Source organism: Nomascus leucogenys, chromosome 7b, assembly GCF_006542625.1.
Source record: "Nomascus leucogenys isolate Asia chromosome 7b, Asia_NLE_v1, whole genome shotgun sequence".
Taxonomy (NCBI): Eukaryota; Metazoa; Chordata; class Mammalia; order Primates; family Hylobatidae; genus Nomascus; species Nomascus leucogenys.
In genome coordinates, this window is record NC_044387.1 from 52,984,115 (window position 1) to 53,003,085 (window position 18,971).

Genomic DNA, 18,971 nt, shown 5'->3' on the forward strand with positions numbered 1-18,971 from the left:
TATTTACCTATTGTAACTCACTAATGCAACAAGCATGCTTTCTTCCTATTGCGTTCTTCGAGGAAGCCAGAGTCTGGTACAAGTGGGCCAATAGATTTGATCTCATGAGCCTACTTTTGTCGATTGGTTGTGGCTGATCACTGCACTCTACTGAGAAGTGATTCTGAGTCTCAGTTTGAACATGGCTGGCAAGAGTGGTTGATTAGTGATGTCTGCCATGGACACTGGAGGGGGAAATGGCAGCTTGTATGCCATCATCTGCCATTCCAGGTCTATGTGTGAGATAGGTCAGTGTGCCCAGCTGTCTGGGTGCCCTCTCTGTGCCTGGCACTGTGACAGCTGGTAAAAGCCTAAGGTGAGTCAGACTTAGCCTGACCTTAAAGGATTTGGGGTCACAACTCAGAAAGCTCCAAGCGAATAGACCCCAAATGGAGAAGGTGTAGCGTCTTTCTGACCTGCCCCAAGCCTTCTCCCAAGCTTGCTGGCCCGGCTTAGAGCCTCTCTTATCTCCTGCCCTTGCCTCTTTCCCCTCTTCCCCTCCCGTCTCCTCCCCTTTCCCCTTCTCTCTCTGGGATGTCCAACCAGCTACGGTGCTAAAGCCAGATGAGGGAACAGCAGACCTGCCGACAGGAAGGGTGAGACTTTGCATTGATGCTGACAAAACCATCACTGAGGTGGATGAGGAGCATGTCCATCGGGTGAGTCCCCTGTTCTGCTGCCCCCCATTATGAGTCCCCTGTCCCACTTCACCCCAGCTCCATACCCTCCTTCCCCAGCCCTGCAAGAGGTTTCCTTGTTCCTGACTACCAATACCATTTTGGCTTGATGCCCTGGAGGGAGTTATAGTGAAGAACCCCACTGAACTCATTGCTCTACTGGAGGGATACTGTTAGGGGGTCATTCACCCTTTCCTGTGGTTTCCCTTAATGAGGACACATCAGAGGACATGTTTGTCAGGTCTTGGCCCTGGGAGTTCTTCTGATGGACCCAAGAAAATGACTGCTTTTAATTTTGTAGATATTGGATATTGCAAATCATACTACAGAGCATGTTTCTGTTTTCAGTCTGGACGCCAGGGAACTCAGAGCCAAATTTGCTGCTTGCCATTAACTATAGTATAGGTTCCAATGGCCTATATTTTGGCATCAAACTTTCTTTCAGCTTTGCTCTTTAAATTGTTTTGAATACATTTTTGTTGTGCACCATAAATCCTTTTGAGGACAAGTCACAGTATAATGATAGAAAAAAAATGTTCTGTGATGCCCTTTCCCCCCGCCCCTCACAGCCTGCTATCTTAGGAGTTTTCCTTGCTCCTCTGCATTCCTTTCTGCCCCTCCTCTGCCCACCTCAGGCTTCCTCTCCCACGTTGGGCATTTGCAGAGGCTCAGTGGCCTTGCAAGAAAGGCTGATCCATGAGAGGGCCCAAGCTTGGCCCAAACCTGAGACTACTAGGTTCAGAAAACTCCCTGAAGCTGGAGAGGATGATAGGATGCCTCTTGGAATAGATGTTTTAAGAAGCAGCTTCACATACCCCTTGCTTCTAAGGGTTTGGGTGGTTTCCTAGGAATCAATGCATGTTGGGCTATGAGACCGGTGAGGTGGTCTGGCCATTGGCCTCCACTCCTGGGTATCACGGAGCACATTGAAAGCTTCCCCGTAAGACTCAGAAGAGGAGGAAATGGCATGGATGCTTGCACACACTGGAGCATCACCTGTCTTTTTGTGGTGTTTGAGATCCAGAAAGTGCTTTGAATTTTGTCAAGTCGGACTTGGGAGCGTCTCCCCTCATGGTGCACAGAGTGCAGGAAAACAGCGAAGAGGGGGTGCCTCATAGGTTGCACAGAGGGCAAGGAGAAGGGATGGCCCTATTTTATTTGTAGGGCTTCATCACTTTCCATCCAGAGTCCCTGTGCTCTGTTCTGGTCTTTGACACATAGCTCTCAAGAGGAGGGCTTAGTGTGTGTTTGGTTGCGGGGAGTGGGGGGGACAGGGGGCCAGGGGGCCAGGAGGCCAGAGGAGACCGTATGTGATGGTTTCACAGGCCAACCCCCCTGAGCTGGACCAGGTCGAGGACCTGGCCTCTCTCATCAGTGTCAACGAATCCAGTGTCCTGAACACGCTTCTGCAGCGCTACAGGGCTCAGCTGCCGCACACCTGCTCGGGGCCTGATCTGATCGTCCTCCAGCCCCGGGGGCCCTCAGTGCCTTCTGCAGGGAAGGTGAGGTGGGACCATGGTGGGCAGGGCTGGGGAGCTGAGGGCAGGAGGGTCTGGGGGGAATCCCTCTGCATCTGAGGTGACAGTAGAACCATCAGAGCCCCCAGTCGACCTGTCTGCAAGCAGCATCCGTCTCGCGGCATTGTGGGCATCCTGTGGCGTGGATCATGAGATTCCCCCATTCCCTGGGGGGAAAGATCAGTCACCATTAGGACAGAAACAGCAGCATTAAATATCACAAGAATAACGAAAGAAAATACTGAATGAGTATGAACTCTACCAGACGCTGCTTCATGCACCTTCATGTATTAACTCAGTTCATTCTAACATATCCACCTGAAAACACAGGTACTGTGATTAGCCCATTTTACAGATGAGAAGAGCTGACTGGGCCAGGCGCAGGCTAAACTCTCAGGTCTAGCAAGCAGAGGAGCTGGGAGAAAACCCAGGGTACCCGGCTCCTGTGTGCTCTTCATCCCATGCTGAACTCTCAGGAGTCCTGAGCACCCACGTCAATGGGGAAACAGAAGCTTCAGCTGTGCTTTAGTTTTTTTCTCGCAAGTGTAGGAACGGCCAATTTTCGTTGAGATGGACAAGAGCAAAGGAAATCTCTAAGCGCCACCTTGTGGACTCACGAGGTACCTCAGCTGAGTCATTGAAGCGCGGCCCCTTCTTTCATTCAATCCATAGTGATTGAGCTATTGATTGAGGGTCTCCTACCCGGCCAGGAACAAAGAACGGCAGGAAAGATGCTGGGCGAGCAAGACTGCCCTTGTGGAATTGCTGTTCTAGGAAGAAAAGACAGACCATCAACAATAAAGATAAGAGTGGCCCGAGCAGATGAGTGGAGGAAGAGGTGGGAGAGGTTGGGAAAAGCCGGGACAGAACTGTGTCAGTTAGTTCTCAGGATGATGATTCTGGCTTTTACTCTGGGATGGCAGCTACCGTGGATATTTATTTATTTATTTATTTACTTTTGAGACGGAGTCTCGCTCTGTTGCCCAGGCTGGAGTGCAGTGGCACCATCTCGGCTCACTGCAAACTCTGCCTCCTGGGTTCACGCCATTCTCCAGCCTCAGCCTCCCGAGTAGCTGGGACTACAGGCGCCTGCCACCACGCCCGGCTAATTTTTTTGTGTTTTTAGTAGAGACGGGGTTTCACCGTGTTAGCCAGGATGGTCTCGATCTCCTGACCTCGTGATCCACCAGCCTTGGCCTCCCAAAGTGCTGGGATTACAGGTGTGAGCCACTGCGCCCAGCTGATTTTTATTTATTTTTTATGAACTGGGCCGCTTCCCGAGCCAGAGTAGGCTTAGAGAGAGTCCCTACTGGGGTTTTTAGCAGAGCAATGACATGCTGTGACTTAGGTTGTAAAAGGATGCCTTTGGCTGCCGGGTGGAGGACAGATGGGAAGAGGCTCAATGGAGGCAGGGAGGCCTGTCGGAGGTGAGACATCTTACCTGTGTGCTGTTCTGGGGACTCACTGGGAAGTCAGAAGCCCCTAGGACACCTGGTGTCTAGGAAAGATCTTGATACCTCTTCTGGTTTCCATGTTATCCTCTGCTAATTGGGGGTGAAAAGCCATATCTTGCCCTTTGGGGCCCTGTGGGCCAAACCCATCGCTAGTCCCTCAGCAATGCTAAGTCCATTAAAGGGGATATAGTGGGCCTGTACCCCTCTCTCCAAGATTTTCTCCTCCAGAGTGACCCACACCACCCCTTCAGTCACTCCCAGGGGCTCTCCCACCACAGCTGTCCATGGTCAAGGGCCTGGGAGGAACTCAGAAGCTTTGGGAGAGCTTGGCATGTGCCCTCTGCCGTCCTTGTGGTGAGTGCTTAGGCTTCTGTTACTGCAGCCCAAGGCCTCTGAGCTGTCCAGATTGCCGAGTGACTCCTCTGGCTCCCTGGAAATCCCTGGAAGGGACATTTTTATAGGCCCAGATAGCAAGCAGGTCCTCATTGGCCATCCTGGACTGAGGCATCAGAACTTAGGCAAAAGCGCCAAAAGGTGCAGGCATTGGTACACACTCTGAAGGTAGATCCCCCACTTCCCTTCCTAACCCTGGGGTGGGGTGCGGCACTGGTCCCCACCCTTCCCTCAAGTCTTCCAGCCTCCCACACTCAAACCCACAGCCACCTCCTGTCCTTAGGCGGGATCAACCTCTGATTCCCCAAATGGCCACCAGGTGGGAGCACAGGCCTGCAGTGAGGCTGAGACCACCTCGAGGATGGGCTGGGTGGGGTCTGGGCCACACCTGGGGCCTCTCTCACTGCAGGGCTAGCCCCACCAGGCAGCTGGGGTCTGGGTGTGTGCCTGGGGACATGCAGGTCTAGGTGAATAAGAGCGTGAGTTTGAGCATGGGTGTGACTGCATGGGTAGAGGTGGATCCCATCTCTGCGTGCAGAGCTTGCAGCAACTGTTGCGTGCATGTGCCTACAAGCACACTTGTGTGCATGCATGCAAGGGCACATGTACACAGATGCAAAGGCATGTGTGCATGCATGCATATATGAGTGACTTCAAGAACCTGGATGTGCAGAATTCTTCCTTCTCCCTCTAGGCAGTAGGCCTGAGTGGGCTGATGGACGGGACTGCCCGTTCCTTGAACTTTAGTTTTTCCAGACTGGGGGATGGCTCTAGGACTGAGACCCCAGGACCCTCTGACTGCCTTAAACCCTAAGGCTGTGTCCGGCCAGTGTGGGGGCATATCCCCCCTTTGCCTGCATTAGGTTCCTGCTGAGCCCTACATCTGGCATCGGGATAGGGACCCATGACTGTTCCTCAAGGGCTTGGAGCAGGAAAAGCCAACAGTGGATTGGAGACAGCCCCAGCTCCAAGCTAGTCATCCAGGCGAGGGCCATCACACCAGGGTTTGTGCCCCTAGTTTGGCCAAAGGACTGCGCTAGGGAGGGCAGATGGGGCCTTGCCGGACCCAGTGGGCACCCTCAGCATCTTGGGCTTCGGACATCCTCCTGCAGCAGGGCCCATTCCTCTGTTCCTTTTGGTGCCCTCCTGCTGACCTCACAGTAACCACCTGCCCTCTTCCCTCGCTGCCAAATCCAATGTCAAGTCTCTGGTCTCCTCTTACTGAACTCAGCAGCATTTGCCTCCCTCTTCCTGGAAACACACCCTTCCTCGGCTCTAAGACTCCGCTTTCCTGGTTTTCATTCCAACCCACTGGCCGCCCAGTCAGTCTTCCTTGTGGTCTCCCTGACCTGTCCCTGTCAGGGTTCTCTGTCCCCACACTCTTCCTCGGTGATCTCATCCAGGCTTGTGGCTTTCAGATGCCTCCCGTTCACTATAATTGAATTAATTTCTTTCATCGATCATCTCTGTCTTCCCGCCAGAAGGCAAGCTCCACCAAGCAGGAACTTAAAAAAAAAACAGGCTTATTGAGGTATAGTTTACATTATAGTCCAATTCACCTTTTTCGTGTACAGTTCTGTGCGTTTTTCACAAAGGTGTATAGTTGTGTAACTGCTTCGACAATCAATTACACAACAGTTCCCGTCACCCCTAAAAGTTCTCTGGGCCCCTCTTTGGTCAACTCAGCCCCAAGTTCTACCCCTGGTAGCCACTGATCTGTTTTTTTTGTCCCTATAGTTTTGCCTTAAAAAAACCCACATAAATGGCATTGTACGGTATGTAACCTTTTGAATTGGCTTCTTCCAGGTAGCACAATGCATTGGAGATTCACCCATGCGGTTTTATTTATCCACAGTTTGTTCCTTTATTTTATTCCATTGATGCACTGGTGTGCTTATTTGTTCATAGGGTGACCTCTTGTCCTGGTTTTCCTGGAACTAAAACGTTTTCTGGGACATGAGACTTTCAATGCTAAAACCAGGATAGCAATTTGGGAGGCCGAGGCTGGCGGATCACTTGAGGTCAGGAGTTTGAGACAAGCCTGGCTAACATGGTGAAACCCCATTTCTACTAAAAATACAAAAATTAGCCAGGCATGGTGGTGCATGCCTTACTCCCAGCTACTCAGGAGGCTGAGGCAGGAGATTCGCTTGAACCTGGGAGATAGAGGTTGCAGTGAGCCGAGATCGTGCCATTGCACTCCAGCCTGGGCAACAAGAGCAAAACTCTGTCTCAAAACAAAAAAACAAAACAAAACAAAAGCAAAACTCTGTCTCAAAACAAAAAAACAAAACAAAACAAAAAACAACCAGGATGGGTGATTATCGTAGTTCACTAGTTGAAGGATATTTGTGTTGTTTTTAGTTTTTGGTGATTTTGAATATATAGTCAATATAACCAATGACATAGAGGGGTTTTTTGTGAACATACATTTTGATTTCTTTAGGATAAACACCTAGAGAGGGGTTGTGGGGTTGTGGAGAGGGGTAATGAGTGTACATCTCACTGTAGAAGAAATTGCCAGGCTGTTTTCCATAGAGGCTGTATCATTCAGCATTCCCACCAGCCTTGTATGAGAATTCCAGTTGCTCCTCATCTTCACCAAAACTTCGTAGTGACTGTTAAATGTTTTTTCAGCCATTGTAATAGGTATTTAATGGTATCTCTTTGCGATTGGCCGGAATTTCCTTTATCCATTTTGCGTCATGCTGTGCTCGAGTGTCTGCTGCATAGTAGACACTCAATGGATTATTTTACTGAATGAAGTGTGAATGTAATGGATGAAGCAGATACGGTTTCAGTTATCACCTAAATCTGTTATGGCAAGTATGTAGCACACATACCACTAACTCCCCCATGTGCCATTCCCTGTGTCCATGGCAGACATCACTAATCGTGATGGATAATTATGCCATTGATTCAGCTGCCTCGCTTCAGGCAGATACTATTCGATGCTTTGAGTAACCAGTGAGATGAATCTCATGGACGAATGCAGCTCTCATTCAAGCCTCTAACTAACTAAAAAGGAGACCTAGGTTCCGAAAACAGGCATGGGTTGTCCAAGGACTCACAGGGAGCCAGGGGCAGGACTAGACACACAGGCTCGGCTCCTCCCAGTCGAGTAGGAAGGGAGTCAGGGATGCAGATCTGGAGGCAGGGACACAGATCTGGACCCTAGGCCTGGGGCGGGGCACTGTCTTAGAATGCTCCCTAGGCAGTGGCTGGATGGGATGGCTGATACCTGTGATCTTCCTGCAGGTACCCAAGGGCTGCCGGGATGGCCTGCCTGCCCACATTGGCTCCATGGCACAGCGGGCATACTGGGCGCTGCTGAACCAGCGGAGAGACCAGAGCATTGTGGCCCTGGGCCGGAGTGGCGCTGGGAAGACCACCTGCTGTGAGCAGGTCCTGGAACACCTCGTGGGGATGGCAGGCAGTGTGGATGGCAGGGTCTCAGGTATGGTGGTCTCTAGGTGACATGTAGAGTTGGGGTCAGCACGGGGAGAGTTGGAAGGGGATGCTGAGCTGCTTTTTTATATTCATTCAGCTAGCATTCACTGAGCACCAGATGTGTGCAGACCCCATGTTTGCTACTGGGCAGGGCTATCCCTAGGTCATTGGGATGCATTTGTTGAAATCAGAGTAAGGTACTCCTTCCTCAAGACATTGACGGCCGTTTGCAGAACAATCATCATACATGGACATTGTTAGAACCGGATACTTGACTGCCATCTGCTGGGAAATCATCCTAATAGACGTACACAAATCTAGGAGAGTGTGATGTGAATGATGCACCCCTGGGATGTGGTGTCTTTGGGCAGTGCACAACCTGCTGAACTGAACAGAGGACTCAAAAAGTGAAGATTCAAGGGCAGAGTCTACACTCATGAGAAGCTAATAGTCAGGAAATTGATCTGTACCTACGTTCAAAACTTGAATGTTCTTCAAAAAATGCTGGCAGAGCAGGCTAGGGAAGAAACTCAGGGAGCGCAGAGGAGGGCTGCAGGAGGGCTTTTTTCAGCATGTGATATTTGACCTGAGCCTTAAAAAAAGAGTACCAATTAATAATAACAACTACAATATTAATAACGATCAGAGTAAATGCTTGCTGAAGCCTAATGTACCAGGCCCTATTCCAAGGATACTAACTTTATTCTTCTTCTTCTTATTATTATTATTATTGAGACAGGGTCTCACTCTGTCACCCAGGCTGGAGTGCAGTGGTGTGATCCCAGCTCACTGCAGCCTTGACCTCCTAGGCTCAAGCGATCCTCCCACCTCAGCCTCCTGAGTAGCTGGGACTATGGGTACTCGCCACCACCCTTGGCTATTTTATTTTATTTTTTTTTGTATTTTTTTTGTAGAGATGGGGCTTCACCATGTTGTCCAGGCTGGTTTAGAACTCCTGGGCTCAAGCGATCCACCCACCTCGGCCTTCGAAAGTGCTGGGATTACAGGTGTGAGTCACTGTACCCAGCCTAAACTTTTTTTTTTTTAATCTAAAACAGCTCTATAAGGTAGGTATTATTATTTATATTTTATAGATTGAAGGCATTGAGATTCAGAGACGTTAACTAGCTTGCCTGATGTCACACAGCAAATACTCCTAGAGCTGAGATTCAAACCCAGGCCTACTGGCTCTAGAACTCTAACCGTTGTGGCAGTGTTCTCAGCTTTTTTTCATTATTGCACACTTCGAAAAGCCTTTTAAGACATTTATTCCCCTTAATCATTTCCCCTATGATGAAATGTTAATACCACAGATAAGCCATATATTCCTTTATGTATATTTGTGCTTTATACATAAAAAGAGTAAAATTTTTTTTACCACCACTTCTAAGAATCAGTTTTTGCTCATCTCAGGGGCAGTATCCTCCCTACTGAGAATACATGATGCAGGGAATATTGTGTTTCTAATAATAATAACTGTAATAACAGTTCCACCTTTGGAATATTTTCTAAGCATGTGACATTATTAAATCTTTTGGCCCTCATGACAGCCACATGAGGACTAGATTTAATTAGTTAATTATTAATGAATTAACTAGTTAATTAATTTGCCCCAAATCAGGTAACCAGCAAAGGGCAGATCCTCAATCTCTTTTAACGGCTGGGCTGTACTGCTTTTCCACTAGGATTATTCCAATGCTTTGCTGAACACCTACTCTACATCTGGCTCATGCTAGAAGCTGGAGATACAGTGGGAAGAGGCACAGTCTCAGAATGTAGTTGTGCTGTGAATTGCATGTGTCTGAGGGTGGAAGTCAGTTCAGGCTGTATCCAGGTGCTTAGCACAGTGCTTGTTGCATTGTAGGTATGCAATGAATAGTAGTGGGGAGATTATAGGACTTTGCAAGCCTGCCTCTAAGCTGTGAGTGCAGGCCCTAGAATGTTATCCTCACCTCTTCCTAGGCTCCATTAGGTCTGGGGAACCCTAGGGCAGCCTCTGTCACCCAGATTGTGCCTATCCCTGGCCCTTCTAGATAGAGTCTTGTTTCCCCTACACCAGAGCTGGTAGTACAGGGTCAGCCCAGCTATCGGTGCTCAGTGAAATGTACGTGGTTTATAGTTGGGTTGGGCAGGGAGTAGGTGGCAGGAAGCCCACAGGGGGCTGAGGCCAGGATGGGGACTGGCCCAAGCAGGGGCCATGGAAAAGGTGGACCTGTGTGACGTGGGAGTGACAGCACCTGGGCCATCAGTGACACGTGGCCCCATGCTGCCCCCAACAGTGGAGAAGATCCGAGCCACCTTCACTGTCCTCCGGGCCTTCGGCTCTGTGTCCATGGCCCACAGCCGCAGCGCCACCCGATTCTCCATGGTGATGTCGCTGGACTTCAACGCTACAGGCCGCATCACGGCTGCTCAGCTCCAGGTGAGGCCTCTGGGGGGACGTGCAAGGGGGCCCTTGGGGCTGCTGTGTCTCTAACCCCACTCAGCAGAGCCCACGCCTCCAGCTGGGACTCTAGGATGTGTCTGAAATGGTCATGGCAGTGGCTCACGCCTGTAATCCCAGCACTTTGGGAGGCCGAGGTGGGTGGATCACCTGAGGTCAGGGGTTTGAGACCAGCCTGACCAACATGGTAAAACCCTGTCTCTACTAAAATGCAAAAATTAGCCGAGTGTGGTGGCAGGTGCCTGGAATCTCAGCTACTCGGGAGGCTGAGGCAGGAGAATCGCTTGAACCCAGGAGGCGGAGGTTGCAGTGAGCCGAGATTGTGCCACTGTACTCCAGCCTGGGCAGCAAGAGCCAAACTCCATCTCAAAAAAAAAAAAAAAAAAAGAAAATAGTAATAATAATAATAATAAAATAATGAAACGGTCATGGATCCCCTAGCTGGGGCCAGTTGCTCCCCACCTCGCTAGGTGCCCTGGAATGTCCCCTTCTGGAGCAAGCCAGCCCGTCTGTGCTTCGGACTCTCAGGGGCATGAAATATTCATGAGCAAATACAGAATTCAGGCTGTCATTAGCCGGGTCTTAAAAGCGCAAGTTGAAATTAAACAGACGCTTGCCAGCCTTCTGCAGCAGTCCGCGTGTGATGAACACATGGCCTGTTTGTTCCTATCTCCAAAATCACCCGTACTCCTCCCCGTCTCCCTCAAACATCCTGTTTGAACAGAAAATAGGATTAGGTTATTAGAAGGGTTGTTTGTAACATAGAGCTGGTATAATATCCAGACTCAAGGAAAACCCCTCCATGCCAAATAAGTCCCTTTTCTGTCCTGGCCCTGAAATCCTACCCTTAATCACTATTTGGGTTAAGGTATTAAAGGCTTCTATTAAAAAGGGAATATGTTGGAAGGTGGCCTCATTTGATTGTTATTACCTTTGATACCTTAATTGGAATGAATCTATTGCGTTAGTTTCCTAGGTGGACTCTGAATTAGTGGGATAAAGGATTGAGAAGTTCTGATGTGGAGGTTGCCAGCAAAATTTGGACCTGAGATGTTGCCTCAAAAGAGTGGATCAGAGGCTGGGCGTGGTGGCTCACGCCTGTAATCCCAGCACTTTGGGAGGCCGAGACGGGCAGATCATGAGGTCAGGAGATTGAGACTATCCTGGCTAACACGGTGAAACCCCGTCTCTACTAAAAATACAAAAAAGTTAGCCGGGCGTGGTGATGGGCGCCTGTGGTCCCAGCTACTCGGGAGGCTGAGGCAGGAGAATAGGGTGAACCTGGGAGGCGGAGCTTGCAGTGAGCTGAGATCGCGCCACCGCACTCCAGCCTGAGCAACAGAGCGAGACTCCGTCTCAAAAAAAAAAAAAAAAAGAGTGGATCAGAGTGGGGCACCCCGATGGGGCTTCTGGGTAGCTGGGCATCAGGCGTGTGCAGATGTACCCAAAGCGCTGACTGGGTGCCCCTCTTCTCTCCCTGCAGACAATGCTTTTGGAGAAAAGCCGCGTGGCACGGCAGCCGGAAGGGGAAAGTAACTTCCAAGTTTTCTCCCAGATGCTGGCTGGATTGGACTTGGATCTCAGGTGAGCACTTGGGGCAGGAAGAGACAGCTGAGGGCAGTGCAACAAAGGGCACGTGTTCTTTGGGGGCCCAGCCTTAGCTTCTGCTCAGCACTGAGAGGCCGTGGGACCCAGGGATTAGGAGCATGGCCTCTGATTCCAGCTGCCTGGGTACACGCAGCTCATGGGCTGGGTGACTTTGGTCACATGTCATCCACCCTGAGCCTCGGTTTCTTCCTTTGTAACGTGGAAACAACACCTTGCATAGACCTTATAGGATTAAGAGAGATAATTTACATTCAGCTCTTTATAAATGCTGGGAGTCAAGGCTGTCTGCTGTGATAGTGGCATGTCAGTACTGGCCCTGGCAGCGGTGTGGGAAGAGGGAGAGGGACAGCAGACCCCCATGTCTTCCAGAAGTTTCTAAACTTTTGTGGGAGCTTTGAGTGTATGGTAGGGTATGCCTACGTGAGGTTCCTCAGGATGGACCTGGAGCTGAGTGGAGCAGTGAGCTGGGTAGTCAGGCAAGCCTCATCTTGGAGGGCTTCCTGGAGGAGGTGGCCTAAAAAGCCATCTCTGCCCTTCCCCAAATCTACAGGGCATCCTTAGGCATGTGGCTCATGTGGCTTCCTCTCCCAGAGCCTTGGTTTCCTCCTCTGTCGGATGGATGGGCATGGTCCTAGTGAAGTGTCAGGGAGAGGAAAAAGTGGGTTTTCCCACATGAGGGGTGATAATTTGTGGTTACTGTGCTTTAACCTCACCATTGTTTGTTCCCCAGCCTTCCCTCCCCATCTGAAGGACAGCCTCAACCTGTCCGGAGTGTCCTGCCTAAGGCTGGAGGGACAGCTGTAACCTGCAGAGAGAAGGCAGAGTAGAGAGGGAACTCCCAGTTTTCAGAGTGATTGTAACTGAGCAGCAGGGAAACTTCTAGAAGGTCTTGAGAATCTGTAGAAGAACTTGGAGTGGGGTGGTATAGCAGAGTGACAGGGACCACAGACTCAAGGATAAGGCTATGTGGATTTGTATGTTGGCTTCTCCACTTGTTGGCTGTGTGAACTTGAGCTAATGACTTCACCTCTCTGAGCCTGACTTTCCTTATCTACAAAAATAGATGTGACTGTATCACAGTGTTGTGGTGAGGATTAAAATACGACAGGTAGACAATACTTCTGAAAATAGTGCCCGGACATAGCGAATGCTTTGTGTGTGTGTGTTCTTGTTTTTGAAGGATTTGATCTGCCTTGATACCCCCGACAGGCCCTGACCAGGCCCTGACTGGGTCATCCAAGGAAATGACTTTGGATTCAGAGAGACATGGGTTTGATCCGGGCTTTGCCTCACATGGGCTTCTCTGAGCCTTGGTTTCTCCGAGCCTTGGTTTCTCCTTCTGTAAAATGGGTTCCTACTAGTGCCAGCCCCGTGGGCATTTAAATGAGATCACATGTCAAGGCAGCAGGGGCCATGTGCGGTACGTAGTAACGGTGTAATGCGGGAAGGAGTAGGTGGGTGGGCCCTGAACATAGGAATCCCACTTTCAGCCGCATGGCCTCACCTCTTGGGACCTCCATTTTCTCACCTCTCAGAACACCTCTCAGACACACACATCACCCCTGTTCCAGCCCTGGAGCTCCACACTGGGGCTCTCTCTTCTGTACCCCATCGGTGGGGCTTGGCTCTGGGGATAGAAGCATTGCCTCCCAGAGAGGGGGATTTGGAGGCTTACCCTGGGGTGGGCCCAGGAAGGATGAGGCTCAACTGCGGCTAGCAGAGGATGCCAGACCTTCATTCCAAGCCAGGCCCAGGCCAGGGGCCCTCCATGCTGGTGGCATCCTTATTGAGTTTGGCATCCTTAGGAGCTGGGCCAAAGCTGCCTCTGAGAGGAAGAGGTGGCCCAGATGAGTTTCAGGGACCCTAAGAGAGTAAAGTGCTTGGAGCAACTCAGCCCCCTCAGGGAGTCATTGGCATTCTGAAGCCTCCTTGGTGATCCCCCAGTTACTTCCCTTTCTCTACCTCTGCTGCTGCCAACTTGGTCCGTCACCCACATGGAAGCTTCCAAAGGTCAAAAACAGGTTCTCACTTGCACAAATGTCCTTTCTCCCATGCACTCATGTGGGAAACTCCTATTCATCCTTGAAAACCCTACTCCAAATCCCTTTTTTAGAGGAGCACTGCCTGATTCTTGCTCCTCAGTTTCTCTTTTATACCGTTTTGGTGCCTGGTATTTGCTTCTGGTTCAAAAACCTGCCAGTGCAGGTCTCCCTTCCTCACCAGATGGACTGGGAGATCTTTGAATCAGGGGCCGTGTCATCCTTCTTTCTGCTTTCCTAGTACCTAGCACAGGGCTTGGCACCAGGTAGATGCTTCTTAATTATTTGTCAAATTGAATTTTCCAGTGAATGGGAGAAAGTGTGAGGAAAACAGAGCACTTACTCCGTGCCAGCCTGGCAGTGTGAGTTTATGTACAATATCCCATTTAATCCTGGGAGGCAAGTAGAGTAGGGGGCCCATTTTACAGATAAGAAAAAGTGAGTTGCAGAGAAGAGAATTACCTTGTGTGCCACATAGCAGCACTGGGGTTGGACTTGAAGCCTAGCTGGTAAGAGTCCTTCAGAGTCACGAGGCAGAGAAGGGTGTGGGGTCTGTAGAGAATCCAGGGAGAGGACGCTGACGGCCTCAGAACCAGACAAGCTGGCTGTAGACTGATGAGTAATCCCCACTTTCCAGGAACCAATTTGAACCCACATGGGATTGGGGATCTTAGGCTGGGCTCTGCAATGCTTTTGTGAGTAGAGAGTGTGATTCGAAGGGGCAGGGGGCATAGCTGTACCCACCCCGCCTTTGGCTTGCATTCCTCAAGCCTGCAAAAGTGGGTGGCCCATCTGCAGGTCTCACTCCCGAGGAACCTGCAGGTTGAACACGGGAAGGAGCTTTAAACGTCGTATTGCTTCATAAAGTGCAGACTGAGGCCGCACATGGCAGGATAGCGCGGAGTCTGGGCTGGAGGGGCCAACAGACCTCAGCTCAGCTTCTGGCTGCGTGCTTGCTAGCTGTGAAGTCTTGGGGCAGGTACCCACTCTCAGTGCCTCTGTTTTGTCAACTGTAAAATGGAAATAATATTCGCACCCATGGAGTGGGGGCTGTCATGAGTCATCTTAGGACTTAGCGTGCAGCAAGGGCTCATTCATGTTGACCGTTTTAATATTATCCTTGAGTGAGGTCACCCAGCTGATTAGAAGATCTGGGGTTAGTCCCTACTCTCCTGATTTTCCTCTACAACCCTTTCTCCTGGGATTTCCTGGCTTTTAGGAAGGGCCAAGTGAGGGCTGTGTGTGAGGAATATTTGGGAGATCGAAGATATCCCAGGGCAGTGTTAGTGGGGCCAAGGCCAGGGACAGCCCCTGGGGTGTCCGGCCAGTTGCGTGGAGCCTCACGCTGTGATGACCACCTGCCCTGCCAGGGCTGGTGTGAACAGCCCCCCTGACTCCTGGTTCCTTCTTTGCTTCCAGGGCAGAGCTGAACCTGCACCAGATGGCAGAGAGCAGCTCCTTTGGCATGGGCGTGTGGTCCAAGGTAAGGAGGAGGTCCCTCAGGGGTGGGATGTGAGTTTGTGTCTGGGGCCAGATGGGAGGGTGATGAGGAGTCGCCGTGCAACTTGTCTCCTTTGGTACTGGGGTTCATAGTTGGCAAGGGTGGGTCATGTGGAAGAGTCGGGACTGCCTTTGTAGGGTCTTGGCTTATTGGGTAAAGAAGACTCAGACAAATAAAGGAAACCAGACATAGTATATGTAGAGGTAGGATTAGGGCCCTGGAATCAGTCTAGTTCAAGCTCTAGCTCTGACACTTGTTAAGTAGGTGAACCTCAGGCATGGACCTTAACCTCCCGGGAGGTCTGTCTCTTCTTCAGTACAATAATGATAGTAGCAGTATCTGCCTCATAGGGTTGTTGTGAGGGTGAAATGAAATGATGTGTATAACGTGCTTAGAACAGGGCTTGGCCTAAATGAATCGAGGGTGCTCTTTGTCAGTACTATTGGTGGTTAACTTGGGTAGGGGCACTCAGCGATAGTTTCCTGACGAATATAGTCTATGAGTGGGGCGAGAGTGTATTTCATTGCTTAAAAAAGCAAATGTTTCACTGGTTTGATATTTTATTATTCAATTATTTTAACCATTGTTTTCTCCCTTCTCTCCCAAATACCTTCACCACCACCTATGCTGGGCCAGTGTTGTGTTAGGTGTATGTTCCTGCTGAGTGCTAGGAGTATGATCCTCATCCATGAATTTTCACTTTAGCAGGAGACACAGACTTGGAAATTAATGCAATTATGTGAGATAAGAATATGTCAGAGGTTGCATGAAATGCTGCGGGCACCACAAGATAGCTGATAGAGCTACTTGGCCTTTGCCAGGGAAGGCTTCTTAGCCAAGGGAACATTTGGCCTGGGTTTTGAAGGATGAATAGAAGTTCACCAGATGGAGGGAAGTAGATAATTTCCACTCTAAAGCCTCTTTTCAAATATACATGTCTGGGAAACAAATAGTGCTGGAATAATTGGATATCCTGGTGCAAAAAAAAATCCGTATTTCACATGATACACTAAAATTAACAAAAAATGAATCACAGATCTAATTGTAAAACTTCAAACCACAAAATTTCTAGAAGACAAATGAGAAAAATCTCTGTAACCCTGAGCTGGGCAAACATTTCTTAAATGAGACATCAAAATCCCAGTCCATAAGAGAACAAATTAACTTTATCAAAAGGAACAGCATCTGCTCTCTGAAAGACACTATTAGTATGAAGAAGCAAGCCACAGACTGGGAGAAAATATTTGCAAATCACTTATCTGATAAAGTATTTTTATCTAGAATATAAAAGTAATTCTCAAAACTCATATATGAAACAACCCAACAAAAAAGATGGGTAAAGATGGAACATACAAAAAAATGTAAATGGATGGCAACTAAGCACATGAAAATATGCTCAACATCATTGGTCATTAAAGAAATTCAGCTGGTGCGGTGGCTCACGCCTGTAATCCCAGCGCTTTGGGAGGTCGAGGTGGGCGGATCACCTGAGATCAGGAGTTTGAGACCAGCCTGACCAACACAGTTAAAACCCCATCTCTACTAAAGATACTAAAAATTAGCTGAGCGTGATGGCACATGCCTGTAGTTCCAGTTACTCGGGAGGCTGAGGCAGGAGAATTGCTTGAACCCAGGAGGTAGAGGTTGCAGTGAGCAGAGATCGTGCCACTGCACTCCAGCCTGGGAGACAGAGCGAGACTCTGTCTCAAAAAAAAAAAATTGCTAAGCCTGTGCATGTGTGCGCGAGCGTGTGCGCGCACACACACACACTCTCTCTCTCTCTCTTACATATTGCTGAGTATTATCCACAGAGTTTCTAATTCAGTAGCTCTGGGTGAGGCCTGAGAATGTGCATTTCTCACAAGTTCCCAGCAATGCTGATGCTGCTGGTCCAGGGACCCCGCTTTGAGAACCACTGTTGTAGAGTCTGTTTCTGCACTGGGTGAGGTGATGTGTCTGCCCCGTCTTTGAACTCCGGGGGCTAATCTACTTGTCACCTTATAAGTATGTCCCAAATATTGTATGGGCGAGCCTGGAGGGTTGGGGGCATATCAGAGAGGCTGCCTGGAAGAGGTGACCAAGAGCTGGCCATGAGAATGAGAATGAAATTTCTTTCATTCTCAAAACTCATACATGAAACAAGCTGGAATGAGAATGAAATGAACAGATGCAACGAGGCTGGCATTCTTGCTAAAACAAATACTAGGGGGACAGCTTCTTCACTTGGGGGACTGAGCAGCGTGTTCTTTTTTCATACCCTTTCCCCCGTGATTTGGGGTCATTAGGAGCCCAGACCTCCACCTGGAAGGCAAGAGATGAGAAGTCACCTCAGCACTGATTTTTCTCATTCGTTTAATGAGCTTTGGCCAAATATATCCATTTCAATCAGCAAAAGAGTGTTGTTTATTTTCCTATTGTTTTTGAAAAGGAAAAGGACCCAAGCTGGGGGCCTCTGAGCTTTCCCCAACCTGACCTGTTTGTTAACAGTCTGCATAAAGCCATTGGTCACAGCGTGAATTTGTGTCAAAGAAGCATTTGAAGTGGTTTGCTTTTTTTCTCTTTATTTCTGTGGGGCATTTTTTAGACCAGTTGATTCGCAGGAACTGGTAGAGTGTTTCTTTGTTCTCTCTCTGCTACCTGGCAGGTATCAAGAGAATGTTTTCTCTGTTCTTTCAGAAGAAAAATAAAGTCTGAAAATTCATTGGTCTTTGATACAAGCCTGGGCTAGTTACTGGGGTCGGGTAGGCCAGGTACAGCTTCATTAAGGGAATCTGGTGATCAGGATATGCCCCCCAATAATGGGAGTTGCTAAGTCCCCAAGGCTGTCAGACTTAGCAAATCATACAGGATGCCCAGTTCAATTTGAATTTCAGATAAACATTGAATAATGTTTTAGTATAAGCATGTCCCAAATATTGCACAGGGAAGCCTGAAGGGTTGCGAGCCTATCAGGGCAGGCTGCCTGGAGGAGCGGACCACAAGCTGGTCCTGGAGTGAGAGTGAAAGTAGTCAGATGCAGTGAGGCCAGCATTCTTGCTGTACCAAATATTGTGGGGGACATATTTATGAAAAAATTATCCATTGTTTACCTGAAATTCAAATTTGACTGGATGGCTCGCATTTTCTTTGGTAACTCTACAACCCAACTTCAACCCAACTTCATCCCTGGCTGAGCCCTCCTCTTTCCTTCTCCTCCTAGCCAGCCCCCCTACTATGATTAATTCCGCTTCTATTTCATCTGTAACAGCTGGTTCCATCTTCACTGAAAACTCACTGGCGACGGTGGAGTCTGACATAGTGATGTTCGAATCCCAGTACCAGCGGTTAAGCTGGGTGGCCTTAAGCAAGTGACTTCATCTCCTTGGGCCTTGATTTTTTTCCTTTTTGAAAACTAGGAGAGTAAGAGTCCACCTTGACCTCAGATGAAATGAGATAAAGCCAATAAAGCACTTCAGCAGTGCCTGACACTTCCAATGTCAGCCCTTCTTCTTCTTTCTTCTTTTTCCTTCTTTCTTTTTCTTCTTCTCCTTCTCCTTCTTGCTCCTTCCTCCTCCTTCCTCTTCCTCCTCCTCCATCATCAAGGATGGCAGCATTGGGCAAGTTGGGGAGGGCTTGGCCTGCTCCCCAACAGCAAGACACGCTACCTAGGCACTCAGTTCCCATTCCATGTTCCTTGGCAGCACATCTTGTTTTCCCTCTTACTGAATTTATCTCTGTTCTCTTCTAATTCATATTTTTAATGAAGCATCTGTTAAAAAAAAACAACAACTAAATTATGGCTGGGCGCAGTGGCTCACGCCTGTAATCCCAGCACTTCAGGAGGCCGAGGCGGTCGGATCACCTGAGGTCA

General features: G+C 49.2%; 1 protein-coding gene across 1 annotated transcript in view; it reads left to right on the forward strand.

Moving 5' to 3' along the window:
- MYO18B (myosin XVIIIB) overlaps positions 1-18,971 on the forward strand; it is a 269,290-nt gene that overhangs the window by 9,206 nt on the left and 241,113 nt on the right. Inside the window, exons 5-10 of the mRNA XM_030816000.1 lie at positions 586-698; positions 2,042-2,218; positions 7,339-7,537; positions 9,810-9,952; positions 11,457-11,557; positions 15,040-15,103. Of these exons, the coding sequence (XP_030671860.1) occupies positions 586-698; positions 2,042-2,218; positions 7,339-7,537; positions 9,810-9,952; positions 11,457-11,557; positions 15,040-15,103 (797 nt within the window). The remainder of the gene's footprint in view (positions 1-585; positions 699-2,041; positions 2,219-7,338; positions 7,538-9,809; positions 9,953-11,456; positions 11,558-15,039; positions 15,104-18,971) is intronic.